Consider the following 22169-nt stretch of genomic DNA (forward strand, 5'->3'; position numbering starts at 1 on the left):
ACTCCTTCTGTTTACCTTTTTTCTAGGCATAGTTTATTTTGATTAATACATTTTAATTGTTTATTACAGATCCAGTGGATGCCCCAGAGTTACCAAAGTAAGTTCTTCAGAATGCTCTTTAAATTTGACCTTTTGACCTCATTTTGCACCCTCTCCTACATGTGCTAACTGACAACAATAAGCATTGAGACATTCTTAATGAATCTGGTTTACCTTGCAGTCACTACATTTTTGGTTTGTTTACATAAAAAATATCTACAGCACATTGCAAATGTTTTCCACAGGAAGTTCACCTTCAACCCGAAAGAAGGGATTGACAACCCTGCTTTAGTGATCTCGGATGACAAAGGTTAGGCTACTTCCTTAATAATTTTTATCCAATCAGCAACTGATAGATCATTAACTGGCTTAAAGAAACAGAGATTTGACATGCCGGATTAAATGTCCCAAGAGCCTGATGTGCATCCGCGGCTGTGTGTTCTGAAGCGGGAGGAGGGTCAGGGCTTTGGCTTCTACCTGAGCAAGGACACTGGCTGCAGGGGACATGTGGTGCGGCAGGTGGAGCTTTGGAGCAGCGCCGAGCAGGCTGGGCTGAGGAAGGGGGACCGTGTTTTGGAGGTCAATGAGGACTTTGTGGATGACAAGGAGCACTCAACTGTGAGAGCACTTCCTTATGCAAACATGAGACCTTTGTATTCTGTGAATTAAACACACAGACACTGGAATACAAATGATATTGGCAAGATGTGCAGCATTAAGGGAGAGTTCACTCAAAAATTCTGTTATTATTTACTCACCATCATGTTTGTTGCAAACGTGTGATTTGGAACACAAATTATTTTTGTCCCTATACAAAACAACTACAAAATTATGCCAAAAAAATGCCATGGCTGACGACAAATATTATGGAAATATTACACGATTAACTAATGAGAATCAAGTATTCCAGAGTGTTAGTGAAAAAACAACAACACTCATAAAGGTACAATAGACTGCCAATGTTCACATATTTTATAACAATATTCATCCTGAAAAATTAACAATTATGTAATATTTTTGTTTATTGAACATACCAGTAGCACTTTACAATAAGGTTCAATTTGTTTAAGATTAGTTGACTAGGCATTAACATGAACTAACAATTATAGCCTATAATATTTTTTTTATTTAGCACTTTACAATAAGGTTCAATTTGTTTAAGATTAGTTGACTAGCCTACATTACTTAACATGAACTAACAATGAAAAATATTGATTTACTATAAATAACATTTACTAATTTATTATAGAACTTAATTAAATATTTGTAAATATAACAATATAATATAATATAATTAATATAATAATATATAAAAAAATATATATATAACAAAATGTATAAATATAATGTATATTAGAACTTAAATACATGGAACAAACAAAGGGAACTAATTAGGAAACAGCTGAACAAAATGACTAATCAAGGAGACTAATGAGGAAGGCAGGCAGGAAAAACAAACAAAGCAAACAAGGCTCTCGGAACTCTTTGTTAATGTTAAGTCCAATGGTTCACATTCAAGTTAGTACACAGTGCAACAAATTTGATCTTTTAAAACATTAGTAAATGTTGAGATTTAAATTAGCTAATATTAATAAATGCTGTAGAAGTATAATTGTTAGTTCATTTTAACTAAAGTATTTAATGTTGTATTTAACCTTAAAGCTTTATTTAAATATTATTTAATGTACTTAACATGAACTAACAATGAACAGATAACAAATATTAACAAATATTGTAACAAATGAATTGCTTTCTGTTAGTTATTAATGCTTTAATGAGACCTTACTGTAAAGTGTTTCCAGAATACTGTATACTCAGTCTTGTCTGGAACTTGTGTCGGTAACATTTTCATTTACAGTGTCCTTGTTACATATGTTACCTGTACTTTTATTACCACGATAACAGTAAATTATGTATAATTACATGCAACTAAACCTCAACCAAATCCTAATCCTACCCTAACCATAGAGCTATTTAAGTAGGCTACATGTTGTTAATTAATATTATTCAGTACTTAAATATATAATTACACAGTAACAATGACACCTCAAAATAAAGAGTAAACGTTGCGTCTTGTTTTCAGGTGGTGCTGAAGGTGCAGGCGTCTGGGCTGAAACTATATCTGTTAGTGCTGAGTGCTCAGGATTATGAGTTTGCAGTTTCGGAGGGAAGAGACCTCATGTTGCTCGCTAGAGCTCACCATCCCGTAGAGGGCTGTTCTCGCCCACGGTTATGTTACATCACTAAAGTGCCTGGCAGCGGCTTAGGCCTCAGCATCATTCCCATTGAAGGTACTGCTCCTTTTACTACTGCACTTAACATGTGTTTAAAGCTTATTGATGACATTTTTACATTTATTAATTTAAGAAGATTTGTGTAATTTTATTCACATAAGTTTTAGTTTATCAAGACTTTTCAAAATAGGGCACATAATCTATCTAAAAACATAAAAAGCACTAAAACATTTCTGTCATGACAAGAGTTTAGCATGGTAATGGATATGACAATGTTAATGTATTTGGTATTGGCGGAATAGATCTGCTACACAGCTGTAGCTGCTGCTCCACAGCAAGTACATACTGCCAATACACACACAGACACACAGATGTGGCATGTAAGACATACAGCTGCTGAATAAATATGAAATTACACAGCTGATCTTGTGGAGCTGTGAAAGGTGGAGGGTTTCAGAGCAGTGACCAAACCCCTACCTTTGGAAATCTCTAGGACCACCCTCAAAATTCTACATTTTTCACAAAAAGCATGTGTATATTTCAAAAAAATTAAATGATGGGAACACCCATTCATGACAACTCGACAGGTCAAAAATAGATCAAGCATGCAAACTTGAACAAATTGTATTTTAAATGATTTTCCATTTGATGAATTGTTTCTAAAGAACTCCTTCAGGAGTGTGCATTTTTTTAAATGCCATAAATTATGACAGACTAGGATATATATACAGAATAGAATATAAATATATTCATGATCTGTCAAATATTGTCTTACAATATAATATTTTTTTCTGCCAAGCTCTGATGAACATTATATTAACAGATTACACAAACTAAAAATCAATATCATGCATAATATCGGCTTCAGAGGAGGTCTGCTTTAGTGATTGATCAACGTTACTCTGGATCTTTTGCAGCATGGAGTGCTGACCCTCTGATAACCTTTTTATTAGACAGACCAGCTGATAACCTTTTTCCCCATTCATACTGCTCTGTCAGTGCGCAGGCTCATTGCATTGAGGGCTAACGTGAGATCACGGCAGGGTTAAATTCTCCAAAATAAAAAAATCTCCAAAACATTGCTAATTTAATTTAAGCCAAAACAGCTCCTTGTCGCAAAACATAAATAAAAGTCGCAGCAGAATGTCGCTAAATTTGGCGTCAAAAATACCATGCAACACCATTTAAAAAAAGGCTTGCTGCAAAACCAACTATTTAAATGTTGAGCAACAAACTCATTGGGTAGAGACAAGAACCAATCAACTTGTGCCATGTTAACAAAGTGATTGTCAGCTAGTTGCTTTAAGGACCCGTCGGATGGATGGATGGATGGATGGATGGATGGATGGATGGATGGATGGATGGATGGATGGATGAGGAACTTGTGAGGACCTAGATGAGATGGTAAAAAAAGTAGTTGATGCACATCTTCATGAAATGTTTCAGCATGGTGTATGTATACATGGATCATTGTGGACAGTTCTGGTTCATTCAATATGTGAGCAGGTGAGCGAGGCCGTTATCGTCTCAGTCCAGTGGGTGATGGTTCAGCTGAGAGAGCAGGAGTCCAGAATGGAGACAGGCTGATCTGGATCAATGGAGTCATGATTTCAGCACTCACATATGCAGCGCTGTCAAAAATGGTAAGTGTAGTCATACGTGATACCTTCATTATGTAATCTCCAATATTTTTTAGGGACCACAGAGCTTCAAGATTCCACTTTGTTCCATCAGGTGAAGAAATGTGAGGACCATGTGACTGTCTTGGTAATTGATAGCAGGAGTGAAGAGAGTTATAATCGCTTGAGATTACCCATAGTTCCTGCTTTCGCCAAAACTCATAATCTACCCTACAGACCAAAAACACTACACCTGACTCAGGGACCACAGGGATACGGGTTCCTCTTAAGGCAAGAGAAGTTACGATCTGGACATATTGGTGAGAAATCACTGATTCTTTTAATAACCACTGAGTGAGTTATTATTAACTAAAACTATTCAAAGTTTTTGTTAACTGAAATTATATTAAAATTAAAAAAAAAAAAAAAGTCGAAACATTTTATGGAAAACAAAAATTAAATTAAATTTTAAATGTTGTCTTGGCAAATAACTGAAATAAGTTTAAGTCGAAGCACTAAAATTATCTGTAATAATAATAAATAAATAATTACTATAAATATTTTACAAGCATTCATATGTATGATTAAACATAAATATTAAATGTACAAATATAATATAAATATTACAATAAATATTACATAAGTAATATTAATATTCAATAATGATATTATAAAATTAATAAACAATTATATAAATATTTAATTACTAATAAAGTAAGAATGAAATACTGTAAATAATTATGTTAAAACATTTCATTCCAAAGACTGGTTGGACATTATGTGATGTTATTTAGTTTTATGTTTCTCTTCAGGTTTATCTAACATACTCTAATGGTTAGAGAATATTTTTTCAGATAATATTTTAAACTGTATTGTATATATATATATATAAATGGGTCTCAATTTTAAATATATAGCTGCCAATATTTTAGGAAGGGGGTCCCTCGCAAAAGGAACATCATATTTGGGGGTCTATGGCATCAAATATTTTTTAAATCCCTGTTTTAGTCAAATGTGGTACTTGCCAGAAATACTGTAGACATTTTATTTCAGTATACAGTATATTTCCATCACTTTGTGATATATTGACTCTATAGCTCATGTATTACGAGAGATCGACCCCTGCAGCCCAGCTGAGACGGCAGGAATGGAGGATGGAGAGCTTGTGCTAGCGGTAAACGGGGAGCAGGTGGAGGATGCAGAGCATGAGGGCATCGTCAGCAAAATACGGCAAAGCGGCCAGCAGGTCACCCTTACCACCATCTCCATCCCAGGCAGAGACTATTACACACAGGTGCTTAATGCACGCATACGCACATGCTCATACAGAGAACACACTTGCTAAACGAACAGCTGCTAAATCAACATATTTGACCTCTGATTGAAGACAATTGACCCTGAGGGCTAACCAAGAGCCTGAGTTCATGCTCCTAATTCTTATGCTACACATCGAAACAGGTGTTTTTCAAATTAAATGAATCATAAATTTGTGGAACAGACATGGACCCCAGGGAATGGGTGGGGTTGCTGTGACCTACATAGCACAGGAATAATTATTCTTGCAGTAGTGCTTAGAATTATCACTGAGAAGGTGTCTGTTATTTGATCCACTTCAGCTGGGCATTTCTCCATTGCTGTTCTATGAAGACCAGATTCCAAAAAGGGAACAGTTCTCTAAACCTCCCCCACTACATCATGAGGGACACCAAAATCCAGCACACCCTCGACTTTGTGTGCTTCAAAAAGAGGGCTTGGGATTTGGCTTCAACCTAGGCTGTGTTCAAAATAAGCCTGGGACGTATATCGGCCAGGTACTGTTTCTCAGTTTAGCTATTATTGTTTAGTTTTTTATTGGTAGATCTGCTAAAATGTCTTAAATGTTCATTTAAATTTCAGCAGTAATGATTTAATTTTGTAGGCCAACCAAAAAGTTAGCATCTCCCTGTTTCCCTTGACAAAAACCCAATAGTATTTTTTCTTTGACTTAGTTTTGTTCATCATGAAAAGAACACAACTTTTATGAATTTTGAAGCCGCGTGACATTTAATATCATCTACAACTAGTCCCAATTAGACACTTGTTAGCAAATATATTTTTCAAGATAAGGCTTTAAACCTTTTTTAAGGGGCATTGCTAATGTATTTTATGTTGTAGCAAAAAACTTGAAAAAAAATCTTGGCCTTGTCTGAACCACAGACCTTATTTAGGACAATTGAACCGGAAGTGCTAAAATGCTAATTCGTTTCCAGGTTTTAGCCTACAAAAATATGTCATCCCTGCAGCACTCTATAGCAAAAATGACACAATGTTTTCACACAAGTCTCACTGAGCATGCCCCTCGTATGCCATTGGTCGGGCAGATGATAGTCCTGCCCCCAGACTCATCCCATTGGCTAAGACAGGGTTCTGTTGCTCAAACAAAAATAATAACATATTGATATCACCAGAATGTTTACATTTTCAGAGAAAATAACTTGACTTGTCTTTGCATATTAAAGGAATAGTTCACCTAAAAATTTAAATTCTAGCTTTACATTGAAAAAAGACTACAGCTTTAAATAAATATGCTTTCCCAAGTCTATGAAAAACTGATATGTGTAATTCTCCTTCTTGTCTATAGGTGATGGCAGGGAGTGCAGGAGAGAGAGCTGGGCTGTGTGACTGGGATGTGGTGGTAGAGGTGAATGGACAGAATGTGGAGGAAGAGTATTTTGATGAAGTAGTGAGGCTGATAAAAGAGGGAGGAACTCCTCTCAGGCTGCTAGTCGTGGAGGGAATAGGATATGAGAAACGGAGAAACACCAGACAGACTTCAGGTCTCAAAACCAGCCCGACTTTAAGTTCAAACAAGGTGAGACCCGCTCACACACATGCATGTATTTTGTAATTTTAGGATTATTTAAACATTTAAATTTAAACATTGTTTTACAGGTTCCAGATGCTTCACAAGATGATTTTGTATGAATTAATATAACGAGGTAAAAACATTCATTTTGTTAACTTATAAATTTAACAATTTCTGTAAAATGTTTATTCTTTTTTCTTTCTTTTTTTAAAGTCATTTCAAATTATTTGCACACTTTCGAAGTTTGTCTTATGTCTTGCAAAGATATTGAAAAATGGGAAAACATGTTTTTCAGAAAAAAGCAAATCTGCTTGTCAATAACCACATTTATTATTAGTGTCATTGTTTAATGCAGTCACAACACATATTTGAGTACAAATGTAATATAAAGCATTATATAGAGACTATATAGTATTTGTGTACAATCAGGTTTACACAAAGTGATTTATATTGTTGTATGACTGTAAAGTATAAAAGCACAATGAAATCTTAAACTCTTTATTATTTGTTTACACCTCATTCTGGAAACTTGCATATAGAGGTGTGATTTCATGTTAATATAAAATTTGTATTTCAAAAGTATTCAATGACAGATGAGTAGTAAATGTTCACCTTTCAGTATTTTGACTGAATTTTGAATATAAACAGATTTATATTCAAGAATGCAAATCATATGAAGATTATTTATTTCAAAACATTTTCAAATGTAAAATGTTTGCTTTATGCACATTATTAATAAATTCTTCTCAGAATGTTTTTAAACCTAACTTTTCCCACAGTTCTCTTTTTGGTGGGTATCCTCCAATTCTGTAAGTCCAAAGACAAATAGTTAATTATTAATCACTTAATTATTATTATTTTTAAACAAAAAATGATTGCAGTTGCAGAGTCAGACTATGTTACCACATGCTGAATTAACTGTTAAATTACTACCAACCTCTGAGAATTTGGTCTGAGCATGTAGCGACTCTTTCAGCATCCTCCATACTGAAGCACATTGGAGGTTTGAATTTGATGACACTGTCCCATGGTCCATCAGTGCTAATAACTATACGCTCCTCTTTAAGCCTGAACAGATCGGAAAGTGCAGTTGTTTATCAGATAAATGCAAAAAGCTGAGAAAGAAGAGAAATTGTCAGTACCTTCGAACAAAATGTGCTGCTTCTTCTGTTGCTGGTTTTCGGGACACTCTGTCTTTAACTAGCTCCATACCTATAAACAGTCCAACACCACTGAAAAAACAAGAACAGAAGAAACATCTGTTTATTTTCTTCTTTGAGATTAAAGCATGATGTTACAGTATCAGTATTTGATGAGGTTTCTGCATTTCATACTTACCGCACATCTCCGATGAGTTGATGTTTAGTCTGAAGCTGAAGGAGCAGCTGTTTAAGATGACCGCCGACACGCACAGCATTGCCTCTGAGGTCTTCTTTTTCAATCACATCTAACACCGCCAGACCAATGGCACAGGACACTGGGTTACCACCAAACTGCATGGGATAAAAAGGTTAAATATTACTTAAACTCACTTTACAAAGGATGTAAAAGCTACATTCATTAGCTCAACATTATTTCTAAGCATAACGGTTCTCACTGTGTTGAAGTACTCCACGCCATTGGCTGTAAAAGCACCAGCTATCTCCTTTGTAGTGGCCACACATGCAATCGGATGACCATTGCCCATTGGTTTGCCCATAGTCACAATGTCAGGGCAGAAGTCTTCACCTTCAAGCTGAAAACCCCAGAAATGACTCCCAACACGACCGAAGCCCGTCTGAATCTCATCTGCCACATAAACCCCTCCTGCTTCATGAACGTATCTGAGGGGGAAAGAACAAGCAGCTTCATTCAGCAGGTTCTGAATAAAAAGAAGACACTCAAAAAATTACAAAAATACTTACTCTGCTACTCTTTTACAATAACCAGTTGGAAAAATGATCTGGCCACCAACATTGGGTAAAGATTCAGCAAAAAAAGATGAAATCTGTGGATGAATTAAAGGGACAGCTCATCAAAATAAATTACATTCTTCCATCATTTACTAAACCCTAATGTCATTCCAAACTAAAATAACATTAGACGTCAATGACTTTCATTGTATGGACAAAAAAGAGACTTTAAAAAAAAAACATCTTCTTTTGTGTTTCACACGAAAAAGGTTTGGAATGACATGTATTTTGGGTGAACTACCACTTTAAGTAGGATAGTCAGTATATTTTAGTACAAAATATTTAACTTTCCGTTAATGACTGATTTTTTCCACCATACCTTGCGGCCTTTCTTATGTGCCTCTTCAATTAAACTTTTCACGGTGTCTGCATAAGCCTGTCCTGGGTCAGGATGATCTTCTCTGTAAATACCGTGGTAAGTATCAGGGAGAGGTGCCTGTAGATATGCAAGAAAGTATGATATGCAGCAAAAAGCCTTAATTACTGGGTTAAAAAGATGTTTGCATGTCCTGTACGCACCACATGAACCCATTCTTTTTGTCCCTCTAGTTTCCGGAACTTGTACGGGCTGATGTCGATGAGTGAGGTGACATGTCCATGATATGCACTGGAGAGGCAGGTAAAGATTACATGAAAATAAGTCTGATGTAGCCATTACCGGCTGATATAAGAATCATAATTGTTCAAATTTCACATTTTGAAATCTTACTGATCCAGCACGATGACATCCTGGTGTTGGGTATACTGACGGGCCAGTCTCAAAGCAAGATCATTAGCCTCTGAACTTTGGAAGGAGACAGTATCTATATAAGATTTCACTGAATATTTATTTAAAATTGAATAAACAGAGTCACTTACCCTGAGTTGACAAAATAAAAGACACAAATCTTCTTTGGCAGTGTGGCTGCCAGCCGAGCTGCATACTGCACTATATTATCATGAAGGAATCTAGTGTTTGAATTTAGAAGATCCATCTGAGCAGCCGCGGCCTGAGTGATGCTGGGGTGACAGTGTCCCACTGCAAAGACAAGATGCATCAAGTGTCATCGTGGTTCTGGGATTCGTAATCATGATACTTGACACTTCATGTAGTGCTCTGGAAAACCTATTTAAAATTCAGTGGGATGATGACAAGAGCTGATTATGTTTCTATAAGCATTCATTTTATGACAATTTATCATGGTTTTACTATAGGAACATTAACTATGGTAGAAACGTAGAAAAGTTGTAGGCGAGTCAAGAAATATACTTAATTTGCATTACAAATAAACCCGTTTTTTCAGTTATAATTTCTAGATGTGTTCTGACTACAATTATAAATGTGTTCTGACTTTTTTTGAATCAAAGAAAGAAAGAAATACTTTTATTCAGCAAGAATGCATTAAAAATTTAAAAGTGACAACAAAGACATTTATAATGTTAAAAGATTTATATTTTAAATAAACAGCGTTCTTTCAAACTTTCTATTTATCTATTAATAGATTTATCTATTTCTATTTTTTTTCAACATTGATAATAATAAAAATGTTTTAGAAGCACCAATTTTAAATTTTAATAATATTTCACATTAGGACTGTTTTACAGTATTTTGATAAAATAAATGCAGCCTTGGTGAGAGAGACTTCTTTCAAAAACTTATTGACACTAAACTTTTGAACAATATAGTTATGTGATGTTTTGCTTTTTGGCTACTTTTATAAGTTAACAAGGAATATATATATATATACACATTACACACACATTTTTTTTAATTTTATGACAACCCATATAAGAATGACAACCCATATCATGCATGACATCATTTAAAAAGTTCCTTACCATGTTGAACATTACTAATGCAATCTAAATACTGCATGCCATTCTCATCATATAAATATTGACCCCGTGCTCTCAATATTTTCACGGGATCATGGGAGAAAAAGAGCCTGCAGGACTCCCTGAAAAGACATGGGAAAGAGTATTTAATAAGAACAGGGCCCTTAGGGTATTATAATTACAAACAACACCCGGCCTTAACAGCGCGACGTGTAATATTTGATCCAACTTACCCAATCAGCTTCCTCCGCATTTGCAGAGTTTCGTCTTTGTGAAAAACTTCCAGAGCCATTCCGACGATACGGTTTCGTCTTCTGCAACAACAGACTGTTTACACCCTAGATACCTGTGAAGACTTTGAACTGCAGACGAAAAAAAAAACAGTAGACAGACAGTGTATCGTCCATTTCTGATGACGTCACACACCGAGTACGATCTGGAGCTGCAGTACTGAACCACATCAGATTTACCATATTTCAACCCAAAACTAGGTATGGCATGCATTCACACTGATATATATCAATGTATTTCTGCTATGTAATGTATTAATTACTTTACTTTGCCTTGTGTTGCTGTGTATCAGCAGCATTACCAGCTCGCTGTCAGTTGCTAAGCACGTTGCTAGTTATTCAGCTAGATTAAGACACCTGGCAGTCAGTAAAGAGATCTGTCAGTGAGTGTCTTTGACAGCTATTAAACTCATGTTTATCAAGGTTTACATTCATTATGCATTTTTTAGACCACTGAGTGTTCGTCTATTGTAGTCTGATTTACTGACTGCAAATAAAATGACACGTATGTGTAGCAAGTTAGCATACCTGACCCTAATAATATACAGTCAAGTTGGTTATTGTGAGGTCACTTGATCTGTTTTCTGCTCTCCTGTTGCTTAAATATGACTCACAGATTAATTAATTAGTTCGTTTTTATTAGTGACTCAGCAGAAGAGTATAAAAAAGGGAATTATTTGTCTCTTATATATACAGTGTCCCATTCATATAGGCAAACCCTTTTGCAATGAGCATAGAATACTTTATGATTTACCTAGATGGATCTCACCTGGTCTTGGGACTTTGGATTAGATGCTCGATGTAATTCACACATTTTCCCCTGTAGGCTATAAATACACCTGTTGATGGAGGACGTGCTCCAGGGAAATGACAGACCAGGGCAATAACAATCAGAACATCTCCAAAAACCCCTTCGCAGCACTCTTCAGTTCTCTCGCTGACGCAAAACAGTTTGCATCCGGCCAAAAGCAACGGCATCAAGCTGAACAACAATGTAAGGTTTTGGTAATAACCCCTGCTCTGGCATTATACTTGCAGGATAAAATTAATTTGATGGTACTTTGTAATTGTTTATCCCTACAGCTGTAGATTCAGGAGAGAGCCAGTCTGAGTCAGAAAATTCTGTGTCTGACAGCATCGATGAAAATGATGACTCGGTGGCAGAGATCAGCCGATCTTTCCGCTCACGACAGGAGCTCTGCGAGCAGCTCAACGTCAACCACATGATCCAGAGGATCTTCCTCATCACTCTGGACAACAGTGAGTGATAAACAACTACTTGTTCTGAGAACTACATGTCCCATTATCTAAAAGTATTTGCTGATTTTGAATTGAGTAGTGTTAACACTGATTCCTATATAATCATAAATATACACTACCGTTTAAAAGTTTGAGGTCGTAAAAGTAAAAAGCAAGTCTCTTATGCTCATCAAGATTGCATTTATTTGATAAAACATTTTATTTTATTTTATTATTACAATTTTAACTGACGGTTTTCTATTTAACATATTTTAAAATGTAATCTATTACTGTGACAGCAAAGCTGAATTTTCATCAATCATTACTCCAGTCTTCAGTGTCACATGATCCTTCAGAAATCATTCCAATATGCTGTTTTGGTGCTGAAAAAGCATGAAGTATTATTATCAGTGTTGAAAACAGTCGTGCTGCTTCAAATCTTTGTGGAACACGTGATCCATTTTTTTCCAGAATTCTTCGATGAAAATGGAAAACAAAACAGCATTTACTTGAAATAGTAAAACAATTATGTTACAAAAATGTCTGTCATTTTGCCACCCTACTGTCACTAACACGTGCTACAAACACACACATATTCTATTAGCTACAGTTGATAGAAATGCATAATAATAATAAGTGCATAAGAAATGCACAACATAAATGAGTTAAAAATATAGCATGACTGTTTCTTTTATCCTGCTTAGTTTTGGCATCTGCTTAATTTAGATAGCTTTTTATATTGTTTCATATTGGTTTTATTTGATTGGGTGCAAAACATTTTCTACTTCCTTTTAAAAAGTTTTATTTTTAAATTTGTGCTATTAATAGCATTTCCCCCTGCTGTCCATGACCATATAACATATATATATATATACACACAAAATTATTTATATGTATAAATATACTTACCGGTACACAGTTTGATTTTTCATATTGGTTTTATATGATTGGATGCAAAACATTTTCATTTTCCTTTAAGAGTTGATAAGTTTAATTAGTTTTTTTAAGTTGTGCTATTATTTGCACGTAGCATTGTTTCCCCCTGCTGTCGATGACGCTATCAGAAGTGACCACTTTTGGGTCATGGTGACCTACCAGTTGCGAATCACTACTTTTGAGATGCTTTCTGTAACTGGTCCATTTCATACGTATGCAAGTGTACTTCTAGATAGTTTGGGAAGAAAGGAACATTAGATTGTTTATAGTAAATGACTAATTTCTCGATGATCTAAGTTTAGGTGATCGTATCACAATGACATGCCGTTTCCAGGCAGTGCTGCAGATGACCTCATCCACTGCAGTTTGGCCCATTACGTCATTTATGTTGCTTTCATTTGTGTCTTTATCTTTATCCTCTACATCTATCTACTGTCCATCGCACTGGTCTGTTTGCTATTCAAATCTTTAACACAGTTTGTGTGAGTCATGCGGAAAGAGGCGTTCTGAAAACGTAATGTCTGAGCCACTTATAGCTCTTTATTGATCAAAAGTGACAGTAAAAACATGTTACAAAAGATTTAACTTTCTATTTAAAGTTTCATCAAAGATTCAAAAAAATTAAATGGTTTCCACAAAAATATTAAGCAGTGCAACTATTTTCAACATTGATAATAATAAGAAATGTTTCTTGAGCAGCAAATCAGCATATTAGTATGATTTCGGAAGGATGTGACACTGAAGACTGAAGTAATGATGGTGAAAATTCAGCTTTGCCATCACAGGAATCAAATACTTTTAAAAATATATTCAAATAGAAAACCGTTATTTTAAATTGTAACAATATTTCACAATATTACTGTTTTTACTGTTTGTTTTTTTTATCAAATAGATGCTGCCTGATGAGCATAAGAGACTTCTTTCAAAAGCATAGAAAAGTCTTACTGAGCCCAAACTTTTAAATGGTTTTGAATATGTGAGTTCATAATATGCACCAAGAATGTATTTACTGTTGTATTAAGATATTGTGCTTGTAATGATCCATGTTGGTTGATATCTTTCCAGGTGACCCCAGTCTAAGAGGTGGTAATGGCATCCCACCACGCTGTGTATACCTTGAGGAAATGGCCGCTGAACTTGATGGCCAGGACTGGCTTAACATGGACACCATAGAGCAGGTACAATATGTTAAGTGTGTCTTTCTTTTCCAAATTTGTGTAATATACTAGCCTGGGTTTCCCCAGACTGCCTTTGCGCAGCGCGATTTTATTCTCGCTGAAAGGCAGTCTGGAAACCATGGACCTGATTTTCGCCTCGTTTAGGGAACCAATCACAGAACGGGAAGGGAGCAGCAAGACGATGACGACATCTTTGCGACACAACTAAGCAGTTTGTTTATATCTGTGGAGTCAACATGGCAGCAGACGCGAAGCTACCTTTTGATGCAGCCTTAGATATTGTTCTAAGTAGTTTAGATCGCAATTTTATTTAGAAAAAAGAGCAGCGTTTGGCGTTAAACCATTTCTCTACATACGTCATCTGGTATAATGGAAACGATTGGCTATGCGCATTTGATAGACATTCTTAGCACCCAATAAACGGCGCCGGCGCATTCGTAAACCACGCCTCAAATACGAGAAAATGAACGTGTGGTTCCCAGACCCAAGTCTCAACGAGAATTGGGTCTGACGTTAGCCAGGCTAGTAATATACAGTATATACAGACATTCCCACGAATATTATGAACTTTGAATAAGAATAATATTCCTTCATTTGCCCCCTCCAGGCTTTGTTCAACAGGCTGCTTTTGCAAGAGCCAGGTAACCATCTCATTTACATGACCTCCTGCAGTGTAGTGAATCTCTCAGCAGATCGTGATGCTGGGGAGAAACGTGCCATACCGTACCTTTATGCCTGCTACCAGAGAGCTAAGGAAGAGGTATCTTCTGCAGACTCTATACATTGTCGACCTATATGGTTGTGCCAAAAGAATGAAATGTGTCTGCTCATTGCACTGTTTATGCTCGTACTCACTGTTTGTGACTGATTCAATGTGTTAATGTAATTCATAACAACACAGGTCACTAAAGTCCCGGAGAAGCTGTTGTCGTATGCTGTTCGCTGCAGAAACCTGACTTTGTCCAATGCCCGCACGGTACTGTTGACCCCAGAGATCTACATCAGTCAGAATGTTTATGAGCAGCTTCTGGACCTGTTGCTGGAGGCTGTGAGAGGAGCCCGTAAGTGTCACATTTGACTTGTCATATGATATGTTTGAAGGTCCTGAACTGATTCCATTCGTTTGTGTCATGGTCTTTGCAGAGTTTGAGGAAGTTGTGGAGTTTTTGGATGAGGTCATCGCTATTCTGTTGGCTGACCAAGAGGTGCGGACCTTCGGGGAGGTTATGGTGCCAGTGTTTGATATTTTCCTAGGCCGGGTCAAAGACTTAGACCTCTGTCAGCTGCTGCTGTATTCCTACCTGGAAATTCTCCTGTACTTCTGTCGGCAAAAGGATATTTCTAAGGTTAGTTTGCAATGCTCAGTAATGTTAATGTCATTTTGATACCTGCAGTTTCCTTTCAAACAGATCTGAAATATTTTTTGGATAATAATATTCTGATCCTAGGTTTTAATGGAGCACAGTCAGCCCAAAGATCCTAACAGTGGGATTCAGTATCAGAAAACACTTCTGGGAACGATCCTGAATATTTCATGTCTGCTGAAAACTCCTGGTGTGGTTGAGAACCATGTCTTTTTCCTCAATCCTTCTCGCTCCAGCCCACAGGAAATGAAAGTTCAAGAGTCGAATATTCACCAGGTGAGCACAAAATTTACAAAAAGGTTTTCAGGCTTAGCATGAAGCTAGCCACCTAACCCCTTTCGTTTCTTGTCTTTCCATGTGCTAGTTTATGGGGCAGTTTCATGATAAGCTGTATCAGATTCTGAAAAACTTGCTTCAGCAGTCCAGCGAGACGCGCCACCTGCTGCTCTCGTGGCTGGGTGGCTGCCTGCAGGCCAACATGGGGCGGGCAAAAATCTGGGCAAACCAGATGCCCGAGATATTCTTCCAAATGTTTGCTTCGGATGCGTTCTTCTTGAATCTGGGAGCTGCCCTGCTCAAGCTCTGCCAGCCGTTTTCTCGACCCTACTGCCCCAAACTCCTGACCTTTAACCCCACATACTGCTTGCATAAGGAGCTGAGTGAGGAAGAGCGGCGTAACAGAAACGTACATGCAAGAGGTGAACTACCTGTGCTCCACCTTATTAAACACTTTTTTTTCTTATTTCTTTTCAGACATAACCATCTAAACTAATTATACTTCCCTTTACAGGGTTGGACAAGGAGACATGTCTGATACCTGTGCCCCCTCAAAAAACTGTTGAATTTGCCCAATCATACAGCCTTCTCACAGAAAACCTCATCCTTACACAACTTACCCTGTACCTGGGCTTCCATAGGTAACACTTCATTACAAAAGAGTCTTGACAATTTTATAATAGAATATATATATATTTATACTACAGGGCCGTTGAATGCTTGAATCTGATTGGTTGACGAACGTTCTGAGGTGTGCAATTATATTCAGGGAACCGCACGGCTAAAGTAGTTCCAGGCAGGTCTTGACCTCATTACAGTTCCATATATATATATATACACACATTTTTTTACTAGTGGGTGCAGGGCACTATATTGTATGTATAAAACATATATTTATTATATATAAATAGATAGATAGATAGATAGATAGATAGATAGATAGATAGATAGATAGATATAAATATATGTAGTTAGGACCAGTCATGAGGATGCAGGGGCTAAAACAGCATTCTGTTGGAAACACTGATTTGCAGAAAATAAACTTGTTTTAATGGTATTTGTTTGTCAGACTTCATGATCAGATGGTGAAGATGAATCAGTCTCTGCATCGGCTCCAGGGGACGTGGCGGGACACGCAGCTCAGTGGAGGCCCAGCCACAGAGCTACGAGAACAGTTTGAACGCCTTATGACAGTCTATCTTTCAACCAAGGCTGCTACCACGCAGCCCGCCATGCTACAAAACTGCCTCAACCTCCAAGCCTCCTGCGCCGCCCTGCTGGTTCAGCTCAGCCTGGGCAACCAGGGCCCTGAACACATCCCGCTCACCTTTCCCTTACCTGCACTGGAGAACAGCCTGCTATGCTTTGTGCCAGGTATCCCCGTTTTTGTTTTCCTTTTGAGTAAACACCTTGTCAGTCGTTGCAATTTTTTGAAAACCAAATCTCCTGTCTCTTTTACAGAGTTCTTTGCTGAAAACATGGGCGATTTCTTCATATTCCTCCGCCGCTTTGCTGACGAGGTGTTGGAGTCCTCGGCGGAAAGCTTAGAACATGTCCTGACCTTCATCACTGTGTTCATGGGCAACGTTGATAGGTGTGAGCCGGTGTGATGCTGAGTTTATCACGTGTTTTGTGCATGCCATGTGGCTTGTTGTTTACTCTAGGATATTTACTCACAGAATGAAGAATCCTCATTTACGGGCAAAGCTGGCAGAGGTTCTTGAGGCAGTGATGCCCCATATGGAGACTCTGTCAACTAGCGCTACCCAGCCCATCATGTTCCAGCGCCAAAGGGCGTTCAGCTCATTTCGGCATGCACCCCAACTTGCTGAAGCCCTCATTACAGTGTTTGTGGATATAGAGTTCACTGGTCAGTTTCTGAAGTTTTTTTTAATTTGTTTATTTGATTATTACAGCCTGTATAAGATTTTGTCTATGGCCTATTCCTCAGGTGATCCTCATCAGTTTGAGCAGAAGTTTAATTACAGGAGGCCAATGTATGCCATTCTAAAGTACATGTGGGGAGAAGAGAGTTACAGGGAGAGCATTAAGGTAAGAACCAGGCAGACATTATATTATTATAAATAATATGTTATGTTGCTTTGGAATTTTGTTAAACATTTACTTAAAATTAAATTAAATAAAAGAAAATATAAAAGAAAAAGAAAAGCATACAGCATAAAATAAATAAATAAAATATATATTTAAAAAAATAAAAAAATAAAAATAATATGAAATAAAAGAAAAAATTATATAAAATAACAAATTATAAAATAAAACAATGAAATAATTCATTAATTTTCATTTGTTACCATTAGTTAAATACATACGTTACCATAAACTCAAAATAAATACTTCAACAGAATTTATTAAACTTCAAATCAAAAGTTGTATCTGTTATTAAGTTACATTATCAATGGTTAATAAATGTTGTAAAAAATGATATTGCTCATAGTTAGATGGTTAGCTAATGCTTTAACTTATGTTAACAAATAAGACCTTATTGTAAAGTGTTACCAACAAAATAATACAAAATTGTTTCCTCACAGCATCTTGCGGATTATGCCTCTAAAAATCTTGAAGCTATGAATCCGCCACTCTTCCTAAGGTTTCTCAATCTCCTCATGAATGATGCCATCTTCTTACTTGACGAGGCTATACAGGTACTTGTCTGCAAAGGCAGATTGTTTTTATGTTTTGTGCAAATTCAAACTATTTACTATTTGGTGGTAACAGATTTTGTTTCTTCAAGTTAGCTTGGTTGTTTATTTACTTTAATATATATTAACCTCTATATAGTTGATATCAGGAAACATTTAATTGACAGATTAAAGATGTGTCACTCACAAATGCATCTGTTCCTTCCAGTACTTAAGTAAGATCAAAATCCTCCAGCTGGAGAGGGATCGGGGAGAGTGGGACAGTCTGGCCCCTGACGCCCGCAGAGAGAAAGAATCTAGTCTGCAGATGTTTGGACAGCTCGGTCGCTTCCACAACATCATGTCAAATGAGACCATTGGCACCTTGGCTTTTCTCACATCTGGTAAGAGACCTGAAAGAAACCAAATGCACTAAAATATTAACATCACTGAATTATTATTCATTTTTGGCGGGTTATAAACTACCTGACCAATTTAGACCTGAACAGAAGTGTTTAAAATAATTATTGAGAGAAGAACTTGGCTTTTAGTGTATTAGAGAGTATAAAATAACACTGGAAAACTCAGACTTTTAATGTATTTATTTTTCCCTCCAGAAATAAAAGGTATTTTTGTTACCCCCTTTCTTGCTGAGAGGATCATCTCGATGCTCAACTACTTTTTGCAGCATCTGGTAGGCCCCAAGATGGGCGCCCTGAAGGTGAAAGACTTCAGTGAATTCGACTTCAAGCCCCAGCAGCTAGTGTCAGACATCTGTACTATTTACCTAAACTTGGGGTAGGCTCTTTGTTTGTATATTTAACATTTACTCTCAGGCCTGGTTTCACAGACAGGGTTTAGGTTAAGCCAGGATTAGGCCTTCGTCAAATTAAGACATTTCAGTATCTTTTATAAACATGCCTTAAAAAAAAACATTACTGGTGTTGAGACAGCAATGGCACTGACATATTTTAAGATATGCCAGTGCAAGTTGCTTTTAGTTAGACTGCTCAAACATGCATTTTAGTCTGGGACTAGGTTTAAGCCTTGTCTGTGAAACCGGGCATGAATGTATTTATTTATTTGAGAATAATATGAACTAAACTAAGTAAACTATTATGGATGCTTTTTTGGCCACAGAGATGAAGAAAATTTCTGCGCCACCGTCCCAAAGGATGGAAGGTCATATTCGCCCACTCTGTTCTGCCAAACTGTCCGCGTCCTCAAGAAAATCAACAAGCCTGGCGAAATGATTGTATCTTTTAGTCTCCTAGCAGATAAAATTAAGGTTAATTTAATCGCTATGCATATTTATCTTAGATACACACCTTTTTTAGGAAGTCATGAGTGTGTTTATGGTAATCTTGTTGGTTTTCTGTGTCTCCTTCAGTCCCATGCAGACAGGCATCAGCAAGAGGAGGAGACCTACTCTGATGCTCCGGATGAATTCCTGGATCCCATCATGTCTACCTTGATGCTTGATCCGGTGCTGCTACCTTCTTCAAACGTCACAGTGGACCGTTCAACAATAGCACGACACTTACTAAGGTGAGCTCATGTTTACAACATTAGTAATTTAATGTGCTTTTGTCTTTTTTATTAGTTTAAAAATTTTATATCAGCTTTAATATTTTTATTTTAGTCATATTAGTACTTTAACAGTTGCAAAGGTAACCACATCCTATATTTATATTTTATTTATTTCGGCTTCACAGAAAACTGTTTTAATAGTTTTGGTTGAAGTTTACAATAACACAACTGTTATTTGATTAGGTAAAAGTCCAATACCAGTGTTGGTCTTGTCTTTTTTGCTCTAGTGACCAGACAGACCCTTTCAACCGCAGTCCGCTCACCATGGACCAGATAAGGCCTAACGAAGAGCTCAGGCAACAGATCATGAAGTGGCTTGCTGATCATACGCAAAGCAACCAGCAAATGGGACCCAGTGGCTAAACCACATTACTCCCCTCCCCCAGCGTCCAGGCATGCTCTGTATGACTAAGCCATTCAGATGTTTCTGGTCTCTTTCATACCGCTTTGAAACAAGAACGTTTAACCACATTTGGAGGAGCACGCCTGCATTTATGGTGTTGGTGTGCTCCTCAAAGGTCAAATGCAAATCTCAAAATGCCATGATACTGTAGCATATTCGGCTATCTGTTCTCTCAGACTTCTCTGACGCTCGAGGTCTCTGTAGACAGAACTCAAACTTTTGCATTTTGCCTTTCCAAGCTGTTCACTGTGGGAAATGAAACTTTGGTTTATAGACAGATGATGACATGTATAAGGTTTGCTTACCTGTTCAGTGCATTTGCCCTACCTCTGACTTAATTCATATGTATGCAATATTTTATATGCATTGCTTATTTGTTATCTTTTTAAGTTATGTATAAGCAGTGTACCTTATTTGATATTAAGGAAGAAGAGTTGTGGCCTCATTTGGTATTAAGGAAGAAGGAGTTGTGGATAATGTTGGCTGCATAAGAGATTAAACTATCATAGAATATTTTGCCAAGATCATCAGCATTATATTCCACAGAGTTTCAGTTTCATATGTGTACCTATCGGTTTTAAAGGCATTTGTGTTCCATAATGCGGCAGTCACATGTCAGATTCTTTTTGGGCTGGTCGGGAACTCGACCATTTGTCAAAGTGCTTTTGTTCATTACGAACATTTTATGCTTGAAACTCAAGAAGCATTTGCTATAATATGCACTTTTATGAGACTCGTTAAGAATATTGAGCTCTTGTTGAAATGTTTGGAAATACTCCTGTACATCTTTCAAGAATCCACTGTCTTTTCACAGCGCAATATGTCCCGAGTAATGACTTGTCTGACTGCTGAGTCAGCCCTATGACCTCCTCCCATGCAGGGTGACATCATGCCCTTTTGTTAACTGTTGCAAAACTGCATGCTTTGGGTGGATGGACCTTGCTACTTGACATTTGTCTTAAAAGATGACATTGATAGGACACCGTCCACTCAGTGGCTTTAGTTGTGAGAGAGTTGCATTAGACCAACCCATTAAGTTATGTAGGCTATATCTGCATTTTGATTTTCACTGAATTGTTCATTTCAGTGAGTTAGTTGGTTTTAAGTCTTTCTAAATTCTTTGTTCCCCTCATACGCTCAAGACCTCATTCAATCAATAAATCTGGCCCCATGAATTCTCAAAGCAAAAATAATGCTTTAAGTCCTGTAGTCATATTTCTGTCTGTTGAGCTGTGCATATGCACTCATTTGTCTCTTTTAATCACAATTAAATAACTTGAACTGAACTTGAGTTAATAGCGTTATAGGTGGTAGTTATATAATGTACATGCTAACATGTCCCTCTTGAATATAGAACAACCAGACTTTCTATTGTAGTATTAGATGAATGATTCTGTCAAATGAATAAATTGAACTGCCCCAAATAACTGCATGCTTCACTGATGTTAATTTTATTTTTTAAACTTTTTTAAAATCATATATTAATTGTGCTTATGGCTTGTTTATTGCAATAAAATTAAATAAAAAAATCTGTATTGTACTTAAAATTTCCAAAATAAAAAGCAGTGATGTGTAAATTATTTTGCATCTTTTTTTAACTTTTTGTAAAAGTCAAAGGCTTTCAGAGATTTATTGTAATTTAGTATTTGTGGTCCTTTAAAATTCACAATAATTACGAGACAATTTTATCCAAAAAGTGTAACCTCTGTCTCATGGCTGCTATCAAAACACGTAGCCTGACAGGGCTACA

At 36.8% G+C, this 22169-nt stretch overlaps 3 protein-coding genes across 4 annotated transcripts; 2 read left to right on the plus strand and 1 right to left on the minus strand.

Annotated features, from left to right (window-relative positions):
- Positions 1-1445: 1445 nt before the first annotated feature.
- On the plus strand, positions 1446-9308 carry nherf4a (NHERF family PDZ scaffold protein 4a). Its single transcript, XM_079610596.1, has 9 exons — positions 1446-1557; positions 2123-2330; positions 3780-3916; positions 4008-4212; positions 4990-5186; positions 5509-5703; positions 6513-6743; positions 6824-6870; positions 9239-9308. Exons 1-8 carry the CDS (start codon positions 1471-1473, stop codon positions 6854-6856), a joined length of 1293 nt encoding a protein of 430 aa, XP_079466722.1. The 5' UTR covers positions 1446-1470; the 3' UTR covers positions 6857-6870; positions 9239-9308.
- Positions 6947-10877, minus strand: phykpl (5-phosphohydroxy-L-lysine phospho-lyase). The gene is made up of 12 exons (XM_079610595.1): positions 10738-10877; positions 10508-10626; positions 9548-9707; positions 9399-9473; positions 9209-9296; positions 9009-9125; positions 8642-8724; positions 8335-8560; positions 8076-8230; positions 7880-7969; positions 7675-7805; positions 6947-7544 (listed from the first exon to the last, which is right to left on the minus strand). The coding sequence occupies exons 1-12, from the start codon at positions 10794-10796 to the stop codon at positions 7501-7503; spliced, it is 1347 nt and encodes a 448-aa protein (XP_079466721.1). The 5' UTR covers positions 10797-10877; the 3' UTR covers positions 6947-7500.
- On the plus strand, positions 10860-21998 carry ube4a (ubiquitination factor E4A). 2 transcript variants are annotated; one of them, XM_079610593.1, is made up of 20 exons: positions 10860-10995; positions 11621-11788; positions 11878-12054; positions 14035-14147; positions 14755-14907; positions 15049-15208; positions 15291-15493; positions 15596-15787; positions 15876-16209; positions 16302-16428; positions 16857-17161; positions 17249-17381; positions 17467-17657; positions 17739-17839; positions 18337-18450; positions 18656-18830; positions 19044-19224; positions 19567-19714; positions 19817-19974; positions 20244-21998. In XM_079610593.1, exons 2-20 carry the CDS (start codon positions 11662-11664, stop codon positions 20377-20379), a joined length of 3228 nt encoding a protein of 1075 aa, XP_079466719.1. In that variant the 5' UTR covers positions 10860-10995; positions 11621-11661; the 3' UTR covers positions 20380-21998. The 2 variants fall into 2 exon arrangements, with proteins under 2 accessions (XP_079466719.1, XP_079466720.1); XM_079610594.1 differs by lacking the exons at positions 10860-10995; positions 11621-11788; positions 11878-12054 and adding an exon at positions 13890-13945 and having other exon boundaries at positions 20244-21997.
- Positions 21999-22169: the final 171 nt, after the last annotated feature.

Source organism: Phoxinus phoxinus, assembly GCF_949152265.1.
Source record: "Phoxinus phoxinus genome assembly, chromosome: 4".
In the NCBI taxonomy this organism is placed as follows: domain Eukaryota; kingdom Metazoa; phylum Chordata; class Actinopteri; order Cypriniformes; family Leuciscidae; genus Phoxinus; species Phoxinus phoxinus.

What these genes read in the sequence shown, in the direction of transcription:
- nherf4a (XM_079610596.1), top strand. Translation starts at nt 1,471, where the DNA reads ATGAGGAAGGCAGGCAGGAAAAACAAACAAAGCAAACAAGGCTCTCGG. An exon ending in CTGGGACGTATATCGGCCAG is followed by an intron (nt 5,704 to 6,512) that starts GTACTGTTTCTC and finishes TCTTGTCTATAG; the next exon opens with GTGATGGCAGGGAGTGCAGG. An exon ending in CGACTTTAAGTTCAAACAAG is followed by an intron (nt 6,744 to 6,823) that starts GTGAGACCCGCT and finishes ATTGTTTTACAG; the next exon opens with GTTCCAGATGCTTCACAAGA.
- phykpl (XM_079610595.1), bottom strand. Translation starts at nt 10,796, where the DNA reads ATGGCTCTGGAAGTTTTTCACAAAGACGAAACTCTGCAAATGCGGAGG. An exon ending in GCGTGGAGTACTTCAACACA is followed by an intron (nt 8,231 to 8,334) that starts GTGAGAACCGTT and finishes TATCCCATGCAG; the next exon opens with TTTGGTGGTAACCCAGTGTC. An exon ending in GCAGCACATTTTGTTCGAAG is followed by an intron (nt 7,806 to 7,879) that starts GTACTGACAATT and finishes CGATCTGTTCAG; the next exon opens with GCTTAAAGAGGAGCGTATAG.
- ube4a (XM_079610593.1), top strand. Translation starts at nt 11,662, where the DNA reads ATGACAGACCAGGGCAATAACAATCAGAACATCTCCAAAAACCCCTTC. An exon ending in ACCAGAGAGCTAAGGAAGAG is followed by an intron (nt 14,908 to 15,048) that starts GTATCTTCTGCA and finishes ATAACAACACAG; the next exon opens with GTCACTAAAGTCCCGGAGAA. An exon ending in TCCTAGCAGATAAAATTAAG is followed by an intron (nt 19,715 to 19,816) that starts GTTAATTTAATC and finishes TGTCTCCTTCAG; the next exon opens with TCCCATGCAGACAGGCATCA.